The following is an 18,787-nucleotide window of genomic DNA, read 5'->3' on the forward strand; positions in this document are numbered from 1 at the left end:
GGTTGTAAATGCTGAAGGATAGATTCCCACCTGTAATCTGCTTCTTTGTACAGGATGAGGCCATCACATCTTTGGGAAAGGAGCTTCTGCTTTACCCCTGTGGCCAGCAGGGTCAGGAGCCCGACTACCTTGACCTCTTTGAATGAAGCCTGCAGTTTCGACCCTCTGCTTATGGAGGAATGTTCCTCGATGCAGGTGTTTCTGACTGGAACAAACTACGAGAACACCTTTCAGTTATTGCAATGGCCTCTCAAAGCGCAAGCCCACTTGACGGCCGGGGAATGAAAGGCTGGTGGCTCTTGTATACTGACTGTATCCGCTGTAGGACGAAAAGCACCCTGGGAGATGAAGAAACAGGACAGAAACTCATAGAAGCATAAAGAAAAAGGCAGAAGAATAAGCCCCTTGCGCGAGATAACTGGAGTGTTAAACTTCCCATCATTGTTCCGTCTGAACCTGCTGCCATGCATCGTTTAAAGGAAGTGACATTGTACATCTCCAAAATCCAGTTTCCATTATTTCCTGTAAAATACTTGAAAGTGTTGTAGGCTTGGTGAAAAACGCATGGAGAAATAGGTAGAGCTGTTTTTGAAATCGCAAGATGGTGAGCGCCGCCTGTTCCCAGGTGCCGGCGGGGGGCAGGGGTGTCACCAAGACCTTTCAACGACGGGGAGGCTTTTTTGCTTGGAGCTGTCAGGGTTCAGGTCTTCCAACAGGGCCAACTCGCAGCTGAGTGAATAATACGCTGCTGGATCAAGAAGGAAAACCTCAGCCTTCCATAACAAGGCACTGCGGCCAGACAGGTGTCCAAGACCAGTTGCCTTTTACTTGACTCAGGTAGCCCCTGGGCTTCCTTGTATTTAATCATCAGTATTACACATGTACACACGTGCTGTCAAGTTGCAACTGACTTTTGGCAACCCTAACAAAGGGCTTTCAAAGCAAGTGAGAAGGAGAAGTGGTCCGCTCTTGCCTTCCTCCGCAGAGTCTTCTTTGGAGGCCCCCCATCCAAGGACCAATCCTGATTAACTTCCGAGATCTGATGAGATCGGGCTATGCCATGCCACCTCCCACCCCCACTTCCTTCCACTTGGAGAAAAATGGACTGTGTTTTTTTGTGAGTCTATATTTAACTGCTTCTTCGTTTTAAGACTGCAACTTGATCTGCCTGTTCCCCCAAAGCTCAAAATCCTAAAGATGAGGAAATGTTGGAAGGCTGTCAATTGCACAATAATGTAACATGAGAGTGGCACAGAAAGGGATTATTGATGTGTGTGGCTCCAAAACTACTCTGTTTTGGAAGGTGGTTGAGTTGTTATTGGTGTGAGACAACATCACACCATGTTTCTCAGCTCAGCCTTCTGGGGACAATGCAAGTGCCTGGCAGTGAAATGTGGCTTGGCAGACCCCAAAGTGAAGTCAAGCTGCTCTAGGATTCAGAGGAAACTCTATAGTAAAGCATCACCTTCCAGTTGCACCCAAGAAATGCTGTCACACTGTTAAGGTGGCAGCAATCTTTTCTCCATTGTCTCCCCACTATTGGGGAATTGCTGGTAGGACATCCTGCTATAACATGGGACCTGGTGACCTCTCTCGTGCAGGGCAGGCTCACTCAGAGGTACGCCCCAGTCACTTCAATAATTTTCTAGTTTTATCAAAAATGTTTTGCATGTGCACTATGTAAGGGAAAAAACCAGAAATGAGTTTTTTATTAGGCAGGACACAGATTGAGCTACCAGCCTGGTCTGGCCCGGAGTTCTCCTGGAGTTGCAGCTGATCTCCATAGGATTGCAGCCAGCTTCCCTGGGGGAAATGGTAGCCTTAGCAGGCATGGACCCTGCAGTGCCACATTCACGCCCACTGAGCTCCTTGCCCGGACCCCACCCTCCCCAGGGCAAATATTTCCTTCCTGAAGGCTGGTTCTGCCCATATCCCCATAACTGTATCGTGAGTTCCAGAGTCTGCCATGTCTGGGCAGATTCAGCATTCAGAGGGGATGTCAGAGGCTGGACGTGCTTTGTGTGCCAAGGACACAGTTCCGTTTCCTCCACTAGAAGAAACTGGAGTTGCTGAACTCTGGGTCAAACAGGGGCAGGATTGACCCTGAACCCAAAGGTATCCTTGAGTGTGCCCGTTTTCTTGGTAATCATTCATATGGAGGGGGGGGGGATATTGGAACAGTGCTACAGAAATATCTGGTCCCAGTGACAAAATGGTATGCTGATGATGGAGGGGGGATGCCACATGCTTAAGAGCGCTCTTCCAGAGAACCTGCAGATAGAAAACTAACACAGGGATTAGGTATCTATAAGCAAGTGGGGGGGGGGGTTGTGGGGGAGCCTTCAGGTTGCAATTCTAGCAGCTCATTCCTTGGTTCCCTTTATCTTAGAATCCTTATGAAAGGATATTGTATCAGTGTAAAGATCTTACAGCCTGTAAACTTGACCCAATGGCCGTTTTCACGTGTCTTACCTGCTGCAGGAACATAGCGCAAAACACCCGGAATACGGCGTCTTCTCACATGAAATCGCACCAGGAAGACGCTGTCACCCAGGAGTTTCGTGCGAAATTGTGTCTTCCTGGCACGATTTCACACAAGAAGACGCCGTCTTCCAGGTGTTTTGCACGATGTTCTGGCAGCAGGTAATACATGTGAAAATGGCGAGTGTTGAGTTTGTCTATGCTAAGGAGGCAAGCCAGAGAACTGCCCTGCCTCTTTAACCACAGTGCAGCTGAGGCTGGGGCCCTGCTCTCCCCCTCGATTGTCCATATGGAGCTGCATGATGTCCAATCAGACTATTAGTCCTTCTCAGGGCTTTTTTTCTGGGGAAAGAGGTGGTGGAACTCAGTGGGTTGCCCTTGGAGAAAATGGTCACATGGCTGGTGGCCCCGCCCCCTGATCTCCAGACAGAGGGGAGTTGAGATTGCCCTCCGCACCACCGAGCAATCTCAACTCCCCTCTGTCTGGAAATCAGGGGGCGGGGCCACCAGCCATGTGACCATTTTCAAGAGGTGCCGGAACTCCGTTCCCCCGCGTTCCCCCTGAAAAAAAGCCCTGGTCCTTCTATCTCAGTGCTGTCTACTTTAACTGGTACAATAGGAGTTCAGTGGCATCTTAGCAGCTTACCAAAATGTATTCCACCATAAATCTTATGTGCTGACAACAAGCTTATCTGGAATAACTTTTATTGGTTTCCGATGTGCTATTTCATTTTGCTGTTAAAGACCTACCTGGCTACCTATGTGGAATTAACTGGTGCTGCCTGCCTAACAGCCCCAGACGGGGAAGGCCTTTCCCAGTATATCCTGTGGAGGGAGAGGTGGGGGATGGACTCGACCACCCAGCCACCGCCCCTCAGCCACCCTAACCCTATCCTTTCCACCTGAGATCCTTTTAAACGGAGACGCCAGGCCTTATTTATTCATTCAGATATTTATACCCCAATTTTCACTCCAAGGAGAGCCAAAGGAGCTTACAACATGCCTTTCTCCTTCTGTGTTTTGTCCTTGCAATGGCAACATAGGTCAGGCTGAGAGACTGATGGGCCCGAAGCCACACAGCAAGTTTCCATGGCAGAGCAGGGATTGGTTTATTGGCACTGCCAATGTTGTGTATATCCATTTTGAAATGGTTGGTTGTGATCTGTTATTGATTAATGAAGAAAAAATAAGATGTAATGTAGAATGTTGTCAATAAACTTCCCATATCACTCATGGGGGGCGGGGGGGGGGGAGGACGTCAATCTGTCCAATATTTCTGTTCTGATTTTAAATTGTATATTTGATGAAATATGTTTTTAAACTTGGTTGTGATCCGCCCTGAGCCTGCTGATGTGGGGAGGGCGGAATATAAATTCAATATAAACACAATAAATAAATAAATTGAAACCACCTGGCAAGTGCATGAGGCTAATCGAAGCCTTGGAGGCGCAGGCCTTGCTTCAGCACCCCTTCCTTGGGATGGATCCAGGCCTGCTGGAATTCAGGAAATAGAAGCTGTTCAGGGCGGAGGCCGCTCCATTTCCCTCCCTTCCTGGTTTGAGCACTGCTAATGGGGTATCCAAATGTTTTAACCCTCCTTGCCCAGCTGGGAGTTCAAAAAACTTTAGAGAAACGTGGTTATAATCATATTCAGTTGCTTATTTAAAAAAAACTTTGTTGAGCCTTGGGGACAGCGGGGACAGAAAATCCTGGTTTTCCCACCTGCACAGAAGCCACTCAGCCTTTACTGTGATCTGTCCCAAAACTACCGAGCAAAGCAGGTTTGGGAACGACCAGGGGAAAGCCAAGGGAAATCCCGGGAAGTTTTCAAATATACTGCGATGCTGTGGAGAAGCAGGAAAAAAGATGGGGGTGATGGTGGGAAAAGCTGGTGCTCTAAGAATGTTTAATATGGTCTCTTATTATCAAGTAAAAACTAAGAACTTGGGTGCAGCTGTGCTCTTGGAGGAGCAGGAAGAACTACCCTGGGCAGCGTGGCCCCTTCCACAAACCCTGGGACTCCTCCTGCCCCTTCCTACGGGCCTGATATTGGTGGGCTAGCAGTGCCACTAACCTTATGGCCATTCTGCAGAGCAGAAATAAATGACTGTTTCCTCTTGGCAAGGCTCTGGCAGACCGCACCAGAGACCACAGCCACCCAACCAACACCCACCCATCATGGGACAGCATGAAACTGATGTGCCCCATGCGTGGCACACATGGCTGCATGCAGCCACAACTCCCTGATGTCACACAGCCATTACCCATACAGAGAATGCCAGGCGAACACCTTTCTGAGCAGCTGAGCTGAAATGAGTTTAAGCAAACCAAGGGAATCCACCCGGATAGTAATGAACTGTAACAGACAATTCCGGGAATATTAAATTATCAATTCTTTATATTCAGTGCAAAGGTGCAAAGTGCAATTATATAAATATACAAATTGATAAATATACAATAAATACAATAAGAGTATCTGATTTCTCCGTCCCGACGTGCAATAAATATGATAAAAACTACTTGTTTTCTGTCCAAATCATTATGGAGAAGGTTTTTAAGGATCAATGTCCATAAACTGTATATGATGGAAACTTGGCAGCATACACGGTTATAAATGGAGAGTCCTGATGTAGATGCTGGGTGGCTCCAGTCCAAACTGAAAACTATTCCAAAAGTGCCGACGGGGTTATGCGTGCATATTTATACAGTTCCCGTTTCGTATATAACATACTTCTTCCTGGGCACGATTAAACATGGACTGTAGGCAAGAGTATGACATAGTCAAATTCACTTTAACATCCATTAAAAATTCAATTTTATATATATTTATCTATGTTTACTCCATCTACTCACCGGTCCCCGATACACTGGTGACTCAATTAATGCTGCTTATACCTTCTTTTCCCAACTTCAATACATCACACGCATGGATCGACAGACACACAGAAATCATACAGAGGAAAGGCTCCCTTAATCACAAGCACTAAAGTGAATAATTGGCCCAATTACAGCAATTAACAGACACAATTACAACAATTATGCGGCAGTACAGAAGGCAATGCTACTTACACCACATGCCGAATTCAACGGAACAGTAACGTTAAAGGAACATGCCGACCACATGAACGATGTACATGAATCCTCAGATCAATAGGTCAATAACCATAAAACCTTTCTATGCAGCCCCAAAGGGCATCTAGTGGATGAAGCAACGGTGGCTATACACTATCCTAAAAAGCATGAGTAGTCCATTTCGCTATTGAGACCCCCCCGGTGCCAAGCTCCCAAGTTTAAAGATCCACCTTGTTTCAAGTTGTAATAGTCTCCTGGGACTATCCCGAAGGTTTTCCCGGATCATATCCACAACTGTTATCCTAAGTTCTCTGGGGTTGTGCCAATGATTTAAACAATCATCGGCACAACCCTGTTATATACGAAACGGGAATTGTATAAATATGGACGCATAATCCTGTCGGCACTTTTGGAATAGTTTTCAGTTTGGACTGGAGCCACCCAGCATCTACATCAGGACTCTCCATTTATAACCGTGTATGCTGCCAAGTTTCCATCATATACAGTTTATGGACATTGATCCTTAAAAACCTTCTCCATAATGATTTGGACAGAAAACAAGTAATTTTTATCATATTTATTGCACGTCGGGACGGAGAAATCAGATACTCTAATTGTATTTATTGTATATTTATCAATTTGTATATTTATATAATTGCACTTTGCACCTTTGCACTGAATATAAAGAATTGATAATTTAATATTCCCGGAATTGTCTGTTACAGGGCTGAAATGAGTTGGCAAGTCGCTAGCAAAGCAGTGAGATCCATACTGCAAATGTTGGTCATGCCAGAGCGCCTGTGCATCAGTCAGGACACTGAACTAATTAAGAGTAACAAAAGCTTTATTAATAGAACTAACAAATTGGATAGGAAAGAGAAGAACATAAATCTAACTACCTTGCTAATTGACAGTTCCAGAGAGTGCTCAGAAGATTACCCCGAGAGGGGCATTCTGCAGACAGACGAGGAGAAAATCCCTTTTTAGAAAGAAGGTGCTCTCCCCAGCCCTGTCCAGCTAGAGCTTGCTGCCCCTCACAGGAACTACTTCTTCTTTGTACCCAAGACGTTGCTATACTCCAACATGTCATAGGCTTGGCAGGTTGTTGACAGCACACTGAGGGTGCAGTCCTTTCTGGCCCACACCCTGTTGGATGACTGCCTGCACAGAGACCAAAGACACAAGGGCATATGCGATGTTCCAGATTGTCACAAAAAAAAAAGTGACTGCCAGACGTGCTTGGGCCGGGTCAGGTTCCTCCCTGCACCTTGGCCGGGGTGGGGTGGGGGTGGGCACTGTTCCTGCTGGAGGAAATACTGTAGCCGTACAGCCACCTCCCGTGGGTGTTGACAGAGAACTATGTCAGCTCCGTGGGGCTCTAATCTTGCAAGGCTCTAGGTACCAGGGGTGAGAGTAGGATAGTCAGTGCCTGCCCCTCCCAATAGAAGGCAGACTGCAGTCGTTCCTTCTGTGCCCCTCTGGCTGCAGGGCACTGGGAGCGTGGTCCCACAGCGCCTGTACATCAACAGCCCAGCCCACTTCCAGCATTGTACAAACCCAGTGCTAGGAACTCTTGTGGAGGTCAGGCTAGTCGAGGCAATGCTTGGAGATCGTTGCAGGAGTCCCTGGTGGGAGCTGGGAACCCCCCCCCCCCACACACCCTTGGTTACGCAGCGGGGAGCAGGGTATCCCCTTCAGTGTCTGTGCCTGGGACGCGGGGCCTGTAAGGCTTCTGAGCAGAGAGTGTTAGGTAAACACAATGTCCTCTCCCTAGTTGGTGCTGTGTGTGCTTTAGGTGCATTCCCTACCACCAAAGTGTGAGGCTCCGTGCTCGCAATGTGCACATGGGCCACAGAGTTTACAACTGGGTGCCCTGGCTAGAGTTGGCACAATGCTCGAGGGGGGCATTGATTGGCTACTGACTTAGCGCAAGTAGGGTTGCCAGGTGCTCACTGGTGATGGGCAGGCTTCTGGTGGGTTACCCCCTCTACCTGTGTTTTGGGCTGATGCTAAAAGTATCGGTCCCGGCATGAAGCACATACACACTCCTGTGCTCCACGCGGGAACGTTACTTTCAGTAGTGACATAACACACAGGGTCAGTAGCATGTGTGCGCCAGTGAAGCGCCGCCCTCCCACCAATAGCCAGAAAGACTTGGCTTCCCTCGTGTAACCATACAGGCTCCTCTCACCCATTCTTTGTAGGGAGCTGTGCTGGTGCACGGGAGATGGTGGGAAGTTTGTCCCCCCCCCCTTTGCTTGGGGGTTTATGGGATTGAACTGATCTACTTTGAGGTATGGGGTGAATGGAAACTTTAGCCCCCCAGCTCCATGACTGGAAGCAAACAGCAAGATTACCCTCAGGATGCTTCTGCAATGAAAAAGGCATACTCTGTGCTGGAGATTATGCGGAAAGCAACACCATGTAAAAAGGCCAGTAAGGAGAGCCCTGCTAGATCCCACCAGTGGCCCATCTAGTCCAGTGTCCCGTCTCACACAGTGGCCAACAACAGGGCACAGAGGCCAAGGCCTTCCCGTGACACCGCCTCCCGGCACTGGCACTGAACCTCTGAAGGTTCAATACCGCTGTCCAGATCTATGATGCGGCCTCATTTGGAATACGATATGCAGTTCCCATCACGGTACTGCAGAGCTGCCAAAAGTACAGAAGAAGAGGGCAACCAAGATAATTATGGGGCCGGGACACCTTTCTGATCAGGAAAGGCTGAAGAGTCTGGGGCTTTTCAGTTTAGGAAAGAGGCAACTAAGGGAGGACACGATAAGAGGTTCATAGAACTATGCACTGGGCAGAGAGAACTTTTTCTCTGTCTCCCATAATACTAGAACTGGAGGGCATCCCATGAAGCTGGTGGGCAGGAGATTCAGGAAAGACTTCTGGACACAGTGAGTGATTAAGATGTGGGATTCAGTGCCAGAAGACGTGAAGGTCACAGGATGCAGGAGAGTCTGCTAGCCATGGTGACTAAAGGGACCCTCCACATCCCTCGGGATCCAGGCTCCAGGAAGCAACATCAGGGTAAGGCCTCAGCCTCTGCGCCCTGTTCTTGGCCCTCTGCAGCCACTGCGCGAGACTAAAGAGGGTGCTGGACGCAGCAGGGCTCCTCTTAGGTTCTTGCAAGTCCAGTAGCACCTTGAAGACCAACAGGATGTTCAGGGCGGGAGCTTCCAGGGGCCAGAGCTCCCTTGGTCAGCCATGAGTAGGAATGGAGATCCCTGAGCCTTTGCATCCCAGCCAGAAGGTGGGAGGGGTATTGCAAGGAAGGGCACCGGGGTGCAAAGGGACAATGCGCCTGAAACTATGAGGGGCGGGGCTTAGGAAACTGACTCAATCCTGCTCTGCTGACCACGTGCCCCGAGGCTGTCCAGTCCCTTCACGACACAGTCAGGCACCAACGGGGCTTGCTGCCAGGCTTTTCCTGCACAGATCATCGTATCTCTGGGGCATGCCGGCGTATCTCTGAGATACACTGGTACAGAGCTTACTCAGCGGCCTTTGGGCTCAGGCTTAGGCTTGGCCTTTACGTCAGACATCTTTCTTTTACTACGACCCACGGCTTTTTCAAAAAGCCTTGCCTGTAATTCCATGCAGTTGGGTCACCCAGCATGCTAGGAATCTGGGAGCCAGTTGTGTGCCCAGCTGGCCTGCTAAGGCTGTGGCACTGCAGTTGAGGGGCAAGTCAGAGGTCTGCAGCAGGAGGCGAAATCCGTAGAAATGGCCCCCTCCCATACCGGAAAGTGGGCTCGGGATCCAGCCTGTTGCACTATCTAGAGTGGTGACTTGCAGCTATTTTCTCTTGTTCACATAAGAAATCCACAGTGCTGTGGGGAAGTAGGGAAAAAAACCATTTACCACTTACTGACCAATCGTTTATGGCCCTTGGTATTCCTCTGTCCTCTTCTATGTATGAGCTGGACTCCCGTAAACCACCAAGTGTTGCATCCTGTGAAGTGACGCCACCATCTGGCACAGGCCTACGTACGGTATAAATCTCTGGAACTAAATTTAGTTCTGGAACTAAAAATCACCTAATCTTTCCCTCACAGTTTTGTCAAACTTCATTCCTAAACCTTTCTCTACAGATGTATTGTCGAAGGCTTTCACAGCCGGAGAATTATGGTTGTTGTGGGTTTTCCGGGCTGTATTGCCGTGGTCTTGGCATTGTACAATGCCAAGACCACGGCAATACAGCCCGGAAAACCCACAACAGCCATAATTCTCTACAGAGCCATTCTTTATACTTTTAATGTACTTTCGATATAAAGTTTACACAGCATGTTTCTCCATGCTGATATATATAAGCCAAAATGTACTTTTAGGATAAACAAAAATGATACTCATCAGTATTAAAAACATGTGAACATCCTACATCGGTCTGAATGGCACAAATGGCTCTGAGGGCCAACGTGAGTTTGGGGACATGGTTCCCCCTTTCCCAATGCCACAGGAAGATCCAAAAGGGTTCACCTTCCTGCATCTCATCTGGTTTGGCCTGGATGTTTTTCTAGATAAAGTGGTTACCTATGGCTTCTTAAATCTTACATATATTTCTTAATTTTGTTTTTGAGGAATTGCATCAGAGCACGGAGTACAAACCGTGGGAGCGTAGTTGGAAGGCCTCAGATAATGACCTGGGGCCATGATAAGGATGTGTGCCCCCCCTCCCCCGGCAGTCGTCTGGATCCAGATGGAGAGAGGTGCCTTTGCAAAGTCACTCGGCGCGCAAGAGAGGGCGGCTGGAGCTGGGCCAGGATAAGCCTGCCCCGAAGCCGCCACCAGCCACTCGGTTGGAGTGCTCAGGCCCCCGAGGCCTCCTATGGCTTGACTTCCAGAGAGTCATTCATGCCTGCCTGCCCATCTGGTAAGATGTAACGCTTTGTAGGACATCATCGTATGCGGAGCAAACTTGAAAGGTCATCTTGCTTGAACAATATTTCAAATACCAAACAATTCACAAAATTAAATTTCTGTTTTTCCTATCTTCTGTATTGACCAAGTCTGTGTATGTGGAGCTCACACAGGTTAGACAACCCCCGCCCCCCGGGAAATGACTCATTAATGGGCAACAATCACTAGAACATCTTATTTCTCTAGATTTGATTTTTAGAACCTCCTACCACATTTTGAACCCCCTTCCTGTTAATCTTTCAGTAAGTCCAACTTCTTTGGTGTCAAGCCTTCTAAATATTCGCTTTCTTTTTGCGCCGATGAGCCTCAATCTCCTTTCTGAAGACGAGCATCCCAAGCTGGCCATGCGACGCTTCATTCATGGCTTTGGACTGGATGCACATCTTGTATTGCTCTGGGGTCAACTCCTCTAGGCAGAACTTTTCATGCCAGAGGTGGAAAAGGCCCCTGACAGGAGTTCTGACCACAATGAGGTTGCTGCGAAGGTATTTACGGTACAGGTGTACATCTTCTCCTCCCCAACCTTTAATTCCAAGATCAAATCCTCCTAAAAAGAAAATAAAAAGTATAATTAGAGAGATGTGTCAGAAGGGACTATAGATTAGGAAAGGCTGGCTGCTGTGAGAAATTAGCACTGTGAGAAATCAAAAAGGGTTCAGTCACTGTTTCTGTCATGAAGACCCATCAGTAATACAAACATATTTTGGTTTTATACTCATTTTAACTGTCATGGTATCCCTCAAAGAAGCCTGGGAATTGTAAAGAAGTCTTAATTAGAAATTCCAAGTTATTCCTCACAGAAGATTCCCAGGGATGTGTTGGCTCTATCTGAAGAAGTGAGCTGTGACTCATGATCACAAAAGCTCCTACCCTACCACTACATTTTGTTAGTCTTATAGGTGCTACTGGACTCTTGCTCTTTTCCAAAACTCTATTCTGTAGTAGTGATATGTCCTCTTCATTGGTCTGTGAGTACAAATGGGTTTCCCTGACTTTTATGCTTAACATATGCTCAGACATTCAGGAAACCGTTATTTCCCTTGTAACCAGCAACAGCGGGTGCTTAACCCTTTTCTTTCTTAACCCTGGTTACAAATCCCAGAGGGGCGGCCACCTTAGTCTGTTACACCAAGAACAAAAAGGGAGTGTCATGATGAGACTCATCCTTTTTAAAAAATTAACATTCATAAATACAAACTGAAAAGATTTGTTAACAAAATTAGCCTCAAATACACACAAAAAGCCAGATGACTTTGCAACCAAGAATGACCATATCCTATTAACTATGCAACTTTTATGTACTCTAGAATTACGTCTCTAATATTTTCACTGTGTCTATTTCTATTCCAGCAGATTGAGAAAGGATTACTGACATCTAACAAAATTCCTCTCAAGGATCTCTACCTCGCACCTGTAACTTCCTATACATAGCAGTTTTCTCCATCAACATAACAAACCAGACTTTCCCGAGATCCTGAAGGGCTTCTCCCTTCTGTTTCCAAAGTGGGCTGCTAATAGCTTTGCTGGAGACCCCGCCTTATGGAACGGCCTGCCTGAAGGGGCCAGGAAAGCGCCCCTTCTCCTGGCTTTCCACAAATTGTGCAAAACTGAATTATTCGGGAAGGCTTTTTTGCACAGGAAAGAGGGCTATGCTATAAGAAAATGGTTCAGAGAGGTGCTTTGGTAAAGAGATAGGGATTGTAGACTATACTACTTTGTACTTTGAGTTGCTGCAAGTATGCACCTACTGAGTAGCCTTCCAGTATGTCATGTTAAATTGCTTATGCTTTGTTTCACAATTATTTCAGCTCTACATTGGATTTCTGCTTGTTTCTGCAATCCATGCCCAATTGAATGTCCCAGCTGTTGATCATATTGACTTCCGTTGTGTAATCTGCCTTGAATGTCAGTGAAAAAGGTGGACTATAAATAATGCAAATGAATAAATAATGTTATTTATCGTATGTTTGCAAATATGTAAATTTTACCACTACCCCCTTTGGAAACAAGCTGGTTGTACAGAAGATGAACAAGTAACTGCATACAATTGAATTAAACAGATAACTGTGGCGGTCTTTAAAATTACTCAAATGAGATCTTGTAAATTGAATATGGCACACTTCAGACTTAACATGACATCACAATTCAATCAAATGAACTATGGTCAATGTGATCATCTGAAAGCAGAATATGGCTCATTAGGATATTTATTTATTTAAAAATATTTATATGCCACCTTTCCATTCAAAATAGGGTCCCAGGGTGGCAAACAACAAATACTGAAGTATATAAAACATTAAAATAACATTTAAAATGTATACATGATTACAAAAAACCCATATAAACAAACACACACAAAAACCAGGGAGGAGCCCAAGAAGAGTTTACTGGGGGTATGCCACATTGAAATCTTCACCTGCTGGCAGAAGACAATGACAGGGGAGACAGGTGAATTGACACGGGGAGGGAGGGCCAGAGTTCCAGTGCTATGACCAAGAAGGCCTTTTCCTGGGCTGCCACCTGTGTAGCCCCAGAAGCAAGGACTCCGAAGATGGCCATAGCTGACAGGTGGGTTCATATGCGAGAAGGCGGTCCTTAATGTTTGCTGGTCCCACACTGTATAGGGCTTCAAACCAGCACCTTGAATTGGGCCCAGAAGCAAATTGGGAGCCAGTGTAGATGGAACAGTATAGTCCATATGACCCACTCCAGTCAACACTCTGGTCCTAGCATTCTGTACTAATTGCAGCTTCTGGACAGTCTTCAAGGGCAGTCCCACATACAGTGCATTACAGTAATCTAATCTGGATGTTACCAGGGGATGCACCACAGTGGCAAGAATTTTGGTGCCCAGGAAGGGCTGCAGTTGGCTCACCAGCTCGAGCTGGTGAAAGGTGCCCTGGCCATAGCTACTATTTGTTCATCCAACAAGAGGCCTGGGTCAAGAGCACCCCCACCAAGCTATTAACCTGTTCCCTTAGGGGGGATAGAACCCTATATGGAACAGAAGATATCCACATTCCTGGGCCAAACCTTCCCCCCACCAGTGGTACTGGTGTGTTTTTTTGGGACTAAGTTTCAGCTTGTTAGCCCTCATCCATCCCAAAACTGCCTCTAGGCACCTGTTCATGGTTTCCATAGCCTCCCTGGGATCTGCCAAGAGGTGGCATCATGGCCAAGAGGCACAAATACCGCTGGGCCAGGCCTGGGGGCTTAGCTACGGCCAGTGGTAACCCTGCCAGAGGAGGAGGTGGCCGGAGCTAGAAGCTACCAAGACCAGGCAGGACCTCAGCGGGGAAAGCAGGCCTAAGAACCTAAGCGAGAGCAAGTGGAGGTATCAAGGGAAAAACCAGCCAGATTGTTAACATGGGAAACTGCTGGTTAGAACTGAGCTAATCAATAAAAAGGACAACCTCGGCATCTCTGGACTGTTGACTTGTCTTTGACACTCTGGACACACCATGGCACATCCCTAGTGGGATGAGGCCCCTGGCTGTGGGGGCATCCTTCCCCCTCACTCACACCCCACCAAAGGGACACCTGGCCAAGGCAGCTCAAGCTCAAAACCTCTCTCACATTTTTACTACTATATTAGTAGACTCCCAGACCATGCCTTGAACACCCAGTCTGTCAAGCAGTATCTGAGGGAACAACCCTACTGCTGCGTGCAACCACTTTGCGCTCTGTCTGCTTCCACCTTCTTAAAGACACAGGACCTTCAACATACATGCCTAGGGAAAGGAAAGCAACTCACAGAAATCACAGCTTAATTAACCCATGTTCTTTCTGCATCAGGTAATCACTGACACGAGCACCTATTTATGTCAATATCACTTCTGTTTATGTCAAATCCCACAATGTCCCTTCCTTGGTTCGAGGGCTTGGATACTTCAGGTCACCTGGAATGACAGGGGAATGCCATACTGCACAGGTGGATCTAGGGAGATCTCCAGGAGTTACAACTGTGTCTCCAGGTGACAGAGATCAGTTCTCCTGGAGAAAATGGCTGCTTTGGAGGGTGAACGCAATGGCATTGTACCCTGCTGAGATCCCTCCCCCCCAAACCCTGCCCTCCCCAGGCTCCACCCACAAACCTCCAGGAATTTGCCGGCCCAATGTTGGCAACACTAGATGGAGCACATCCCCTCCCTGCAGAGACCTCACCAGCCTACCCTCGTGTAACTTTGCTTGGCCCGATGCCAACAGCAACTTAAGCTGAGTTTCAAGAGGATCTGTGGGCTTCTCCATCTCTGCAGCTGTCATCACACAGCCCTTCTTGACCAAGGCCAGTCCTTGCTGAATCGCTTCAAAAGGCAGGTGCCGGGTGAAGCTTGGGCTGTTTCATGGACCATGAACAAAAGGGGGTCCCGGAAGAAGTACCAGTCTGTGGGGTGCTCTTTAGCCTTCTGAGTCTCTAGGGAAGTGTCTGGGAATCGGGTGGCATAGTGAGACTATCAGGACATGCTGATGTTCCTGGGGCATCTGGGAAAGTGGCCAAGTAAAGCCCACAGCGACCACCATGAGTCGTAAGGTTGCCTTAGAGTCATCGGTTGCTGGATTGGCAGGCGGGGCATGAGCGGCAGCGTTCTTTGACCAAAACGTACCTTCATTGGCTACATTTAGGACAATGTGCAAGATGCTACTATTTCTGAGGGCATTTGGAGAAGGGTGGGCTGTTTTGGCAAATTTGGCTGTGTGTTTTAAATCTGTGTGGGTTAATTTGTGCATTATTTTTATTTTAGTAATGGATTCTTACCTTTTGCATCCTTACGACTGGCTGTGGCATTGTTAGCTACCTTAAGTCTAAAGAAATAAGGTAGGATATAAATATTTTTAACAAATAACAGAAGGGTCCCAAAATCCTTGCTAACTCTTTGGAAGAGTCCTGGAGGCCCACCAAGGGATTATTGTGGCCCATCTGTTAACACCCAGACCCTGAACTCCTGGGAACCTATCACCTGATGGACCTCCTCTTGTCTCTTGGTGTCCCTCATGACATGCTGCCAACCCACTTGCGGCTCCATTCCCGGGACTGCCTGGGCCTGGCGAGGGCCCACTCTTCCACTCTCTCCTAAGTCACAGTGTCTTGTTTCCTTGGGGCTCCTGGAAAGCACGGCCAACTCTCCACAGTGATGGCCTGCTCTCTCTCCTCTGTGATCCTGAGGTCATTGACTTCGAAAGCAGGGTCCCTCACTAGAATCTCTCCAATCACTTCTAGAATTAGGCCAGAGGTGGATGCCTTGTGGACTAACTCAAAGTTCCATGGCATTTCAACCCAGTAGCATGTAAGACAGCATCGACAGGCTTCACCCAGTCCTCTTGACCACATTCTGTACACCCTCTCTCAGTTCTTACCTTGTGCACAACTTTCAAAGTAATCCTTGACATCTTCCCAAATCAAAGTGCAATGATTTTCAAGAGCTCATTGTGGGCTCTCTTTAACCATCCATGCTCCTACAGTGGTGAAGGGAATGTGGGACACAACAAAGTGGCATGATATAGCCCAATCTCGCCAGATCTTGGAAGCTAAGCAGGGTTGGTACTTGGATGGGGGACTACCAAGGAAGACTCTGCAGAGGAAGGCACTGGCGAACCTCCTCTGCTTTTCATTTGCCTTGAAAGCCCCTTGCTGGGGGTCACCATAAGTCGGTTGCGAACTGATGGCATGCACACGTGCACACTCAAGCACTACAGTGGTAGGGCATGGATCCTGCAAACGGAAAGCCAGGAATACTCAGAGTTTGGGAATGAAAAGAGACGAGAGGGAATGAACTATGCAACAACACTCTCCTCCTCCTCCTCCTCCTCCTCCCTGACTTCACTTGATTCCACTTGGGGCTCGAGTCCACCCAGCTTCACTCTGCCAGTGGCCTCAGGTAGAGAGAGAATTCCCTGCCTTGCCTCTTCCATTCCCGGCCTTTTTCTTCAGCCCAGCCGCTCTTTCATTCATGGCTTCCCATCTTCCATGCCCTTCCTTGCTCTTAGGAGGAGGAGAATTTCTGTCATATTCTTGTTTTTTGAGAAAAACTGAAAGGTCACAACACTAGCACAGCATGCTTAGAACAGATGAAAAAAAATTCATCGACTATATTTTTAAGTTTCCCTGTCATGGAAACCTCCATATTGCACCATTTGAAGACTGAAGGAAGATACTGGCCGTTTCCACATGGCGTACCTTGTTCTGGAAAACAGCAAAATCTCACACGAAATCGCACAAGACGCTGTTGTCACGCAAAATCACGCGAGAAGACGCTGTTAGTGCATGAGAAGATGTGATAACAGCGTCTTCTCGCGAGATTTCGTGCGAGATTTCGCTGTTTTCTGGAACAAGGGTAAGCCACGTGTAAACAGCCAAAGATAGTTTTTGTTTATTAGAAGGAAAAGCCATCTTTAATGTTCCTTTTTCATTCCTTACACACAAATACTCACTAATTAACCAAGTAAAGCTTTAGTTGATCAATCTGCTGTGTAACTGGTTAAAATTTTGCAGCCTTGAGTATAGTTAGACTAGTAACAGAGCCTGTTTTAAAAAAAAACAAAAAACAAGCCCTAGAAAACCTAGGAATGCTGGGCTTCCTGTGGCAGCAGCTCCCTCCAGGGGGCCAGGCTGGCTCGCCTTGTTGTCCCATGGCGAAGGCTCCCTCTGGAGGGGCGGGGTCGCCTGGCTGTCCCGATGCAGCAGTGCCCTCTGCAGGCTGCATTGGCCACAATGCACTTTTTTATCCTGGTACTCCTGTGCAGGCGCACCCAGGATAAAAAGTGTGTTGTCGTCAATATGGCTTGCCTTTTATATAGAAAGATTTCCCCCAGGTAAAAGTTACTATAAATAATTCACAGTGAAATTAATGGGCTTAGACTGGAGTAACTCCGCTTAGGATTTCACGGTCAAACTCTTAGTTCTTGCTGCTGTCTGCCTTGGCATTCTCAAATGACCTCATCTGCTCTTTGAACTCTTAATTCTGAGGCTCGGCTGCAGGTCTCTCCAACATCAGACGTCAGATTTTAGTATTTCTATTCCAAAAGGCATTTTATGTATGTACTGTTATAAGAACTTTTGCTGTTAAGGAATACTACTAATTTGTTTTTAACACTGGCAATTTTACCTTGGCTGATGCAGGGGAAGAGTTATATGATTTTTTATACTTATGTTTTGTTTTATGTTTGTGAACCACCTTGAAGATATAAACATTTAAATAGACACAAGCAGGGTGTTAAAATGCTACACAGAAGTGGAACAGAAGGGGATTCGTGTTGACCCTTCGTGTATCAAGAGGTTAATGAGTTCTGAATGAGCAGGTAAGATCACTTTTCTCTCCAGTATGATTGTCATACAATTCTCTATGCATGCCAAAAATTCTGAATATAATTCTTGAAATGAATTGGACTTTTCAGGCATCAAGAATCCAAGGAGGAGGCACAAGCATGCCAGAAAACACCACAGAATCTAGCTGGGCCAGATGCAGACCCCGGGCCGATTGACAGAAGCACCGCTCCTTACCAATGTTGATAAAATCAGAGAGGTATTGGCAGGTCATTCCAAACCCGAAGTCTCTCCAAAATCCAGTTTCCTTTTTAACAACCTGCAAGAGACAAATGTATACTTGAGCGTCAGGAGAGACTGGACACATAGAACTACTTGGCGAGGAAATTGGAGGTGGACGAGGAGACTGAAAAGGACTTTATTAGAGATCTCCAGCAGTTCAGTCACTCACAGTCCTAGGCATTTTGGGCCTTCAGCAGAAATTCTGAATGGTGTGACCCTCCCATCCCTCAGAACAATGCTACATTTTTAACCATTTGCTTCCCTTTTTAGCAATTTTTGTTCCACTCTTCCTCCAAGAACAGCAGACTGAGACTTGAACTCGGGTCCCCCAGATTGTATTCCAATGTTCTAATCACTACACCACACTCCAATGGTATTTCAGAATGTGCCGTCTCATCCTGTTCTGCTCACAGAACTATCGTTCTCAAGATTTGTACAGAGAGGGAATGACTATTAACCAACGGTGTAATGTAGAGATGCTCTGAGACAGGAGCATAAGCAGACATCGCACATTACACCAGGGTTTCCCAATCTTTTTGCCATGGAGGAATCCCTAAATTGATTTTTCAAATCCCAAGAAACTCCTACACGTGGGATGGAGTTAGAGAATCTTCCTCTGAGAATGGAATGACGGCCCCCAGATTGGAATGACACTAAACTGCTCTGGGGCTGGAATGGGAACAGAAATACTCTTTGAGGGGACAGTCAAGATGTTCTTGGGGAGACAGGAATATTCTTTTAAAGGACAGGAGGACCAAAAAGGCC

At 47.1% G+C, this 18,787-nt stretch overlaps 2 protein-coding genes across 4 annotated transcripts in view; one reads left to right on the forward strand and one right to left on the reverse strand.

Annotated features, from left to right (window-relative positions):
- Positions 1-12,443, forward strand: part of SH2D4A (SH2 domain containing 4A) — a 57,726-nt gene extending 45,283 nt beyond the window's left edge. The window contains exons 9-10 of one of the 3 annotated variants that reach the window (XR_008597817.1): positions 10,140-10,432; positions 11,830-12,443. Coding sequence is in view for 1 of the 3 variants with exons in the window: in XM_054991075.1 (XP_054847050.1) it covers positions 54-146 (93 nt within the window). In the remaining 2 variants the exon portion in view is untranslated. Of the gene's footprint in view, positions 1-53; positions 2,867-10,139; positions 10,433-11,829 lie in introns of those variants that run through there. The other 2 variants (XR_008597816.1, XM_054991075.1) reach the window with 2 other exon arrangements.
- The window catches only part of CSGALNACT1 (chondroitin sulfate N-acetylgalactosaminyltransferase 1), a 46,773-nt gene continuing 38,346 nt past the window's right edge, over positions 10,361-18,787 (reverse strand). The window contains exons 7-8 of the mRNA XM_054991074.1: positions 17,978-18,059; positions 10,361-11,026 (exon numbers count right to left, since the gene is read on the reverse strand). Of these exons, the coding sequence (XP_054847049.1) occupies positions 10,752-11,026; positions 17,978-18,059 (357 nt within the window). The 3' untranslated portion in view covers positions 10,361-10,751. The remainder of the gene's footprint in view (positions 11,027-17,977; positions 18,060-18,787) is intronic.

Source organism: Eublepharis macularius, chromosome 11, assembly GCF_028583425.1.
Source record: "Eublepharis macularius isolate TG4126 chromosome 11, MPM_Emac_v1.0, whole genome shotgun sequence".
Classification (NCBI taxonomy): Eukaryota; Metazoa; Chordata; class Lepidosauria; order Squamata; family Eublepharidae; genus Eublepharis; species Eublepharis macularius.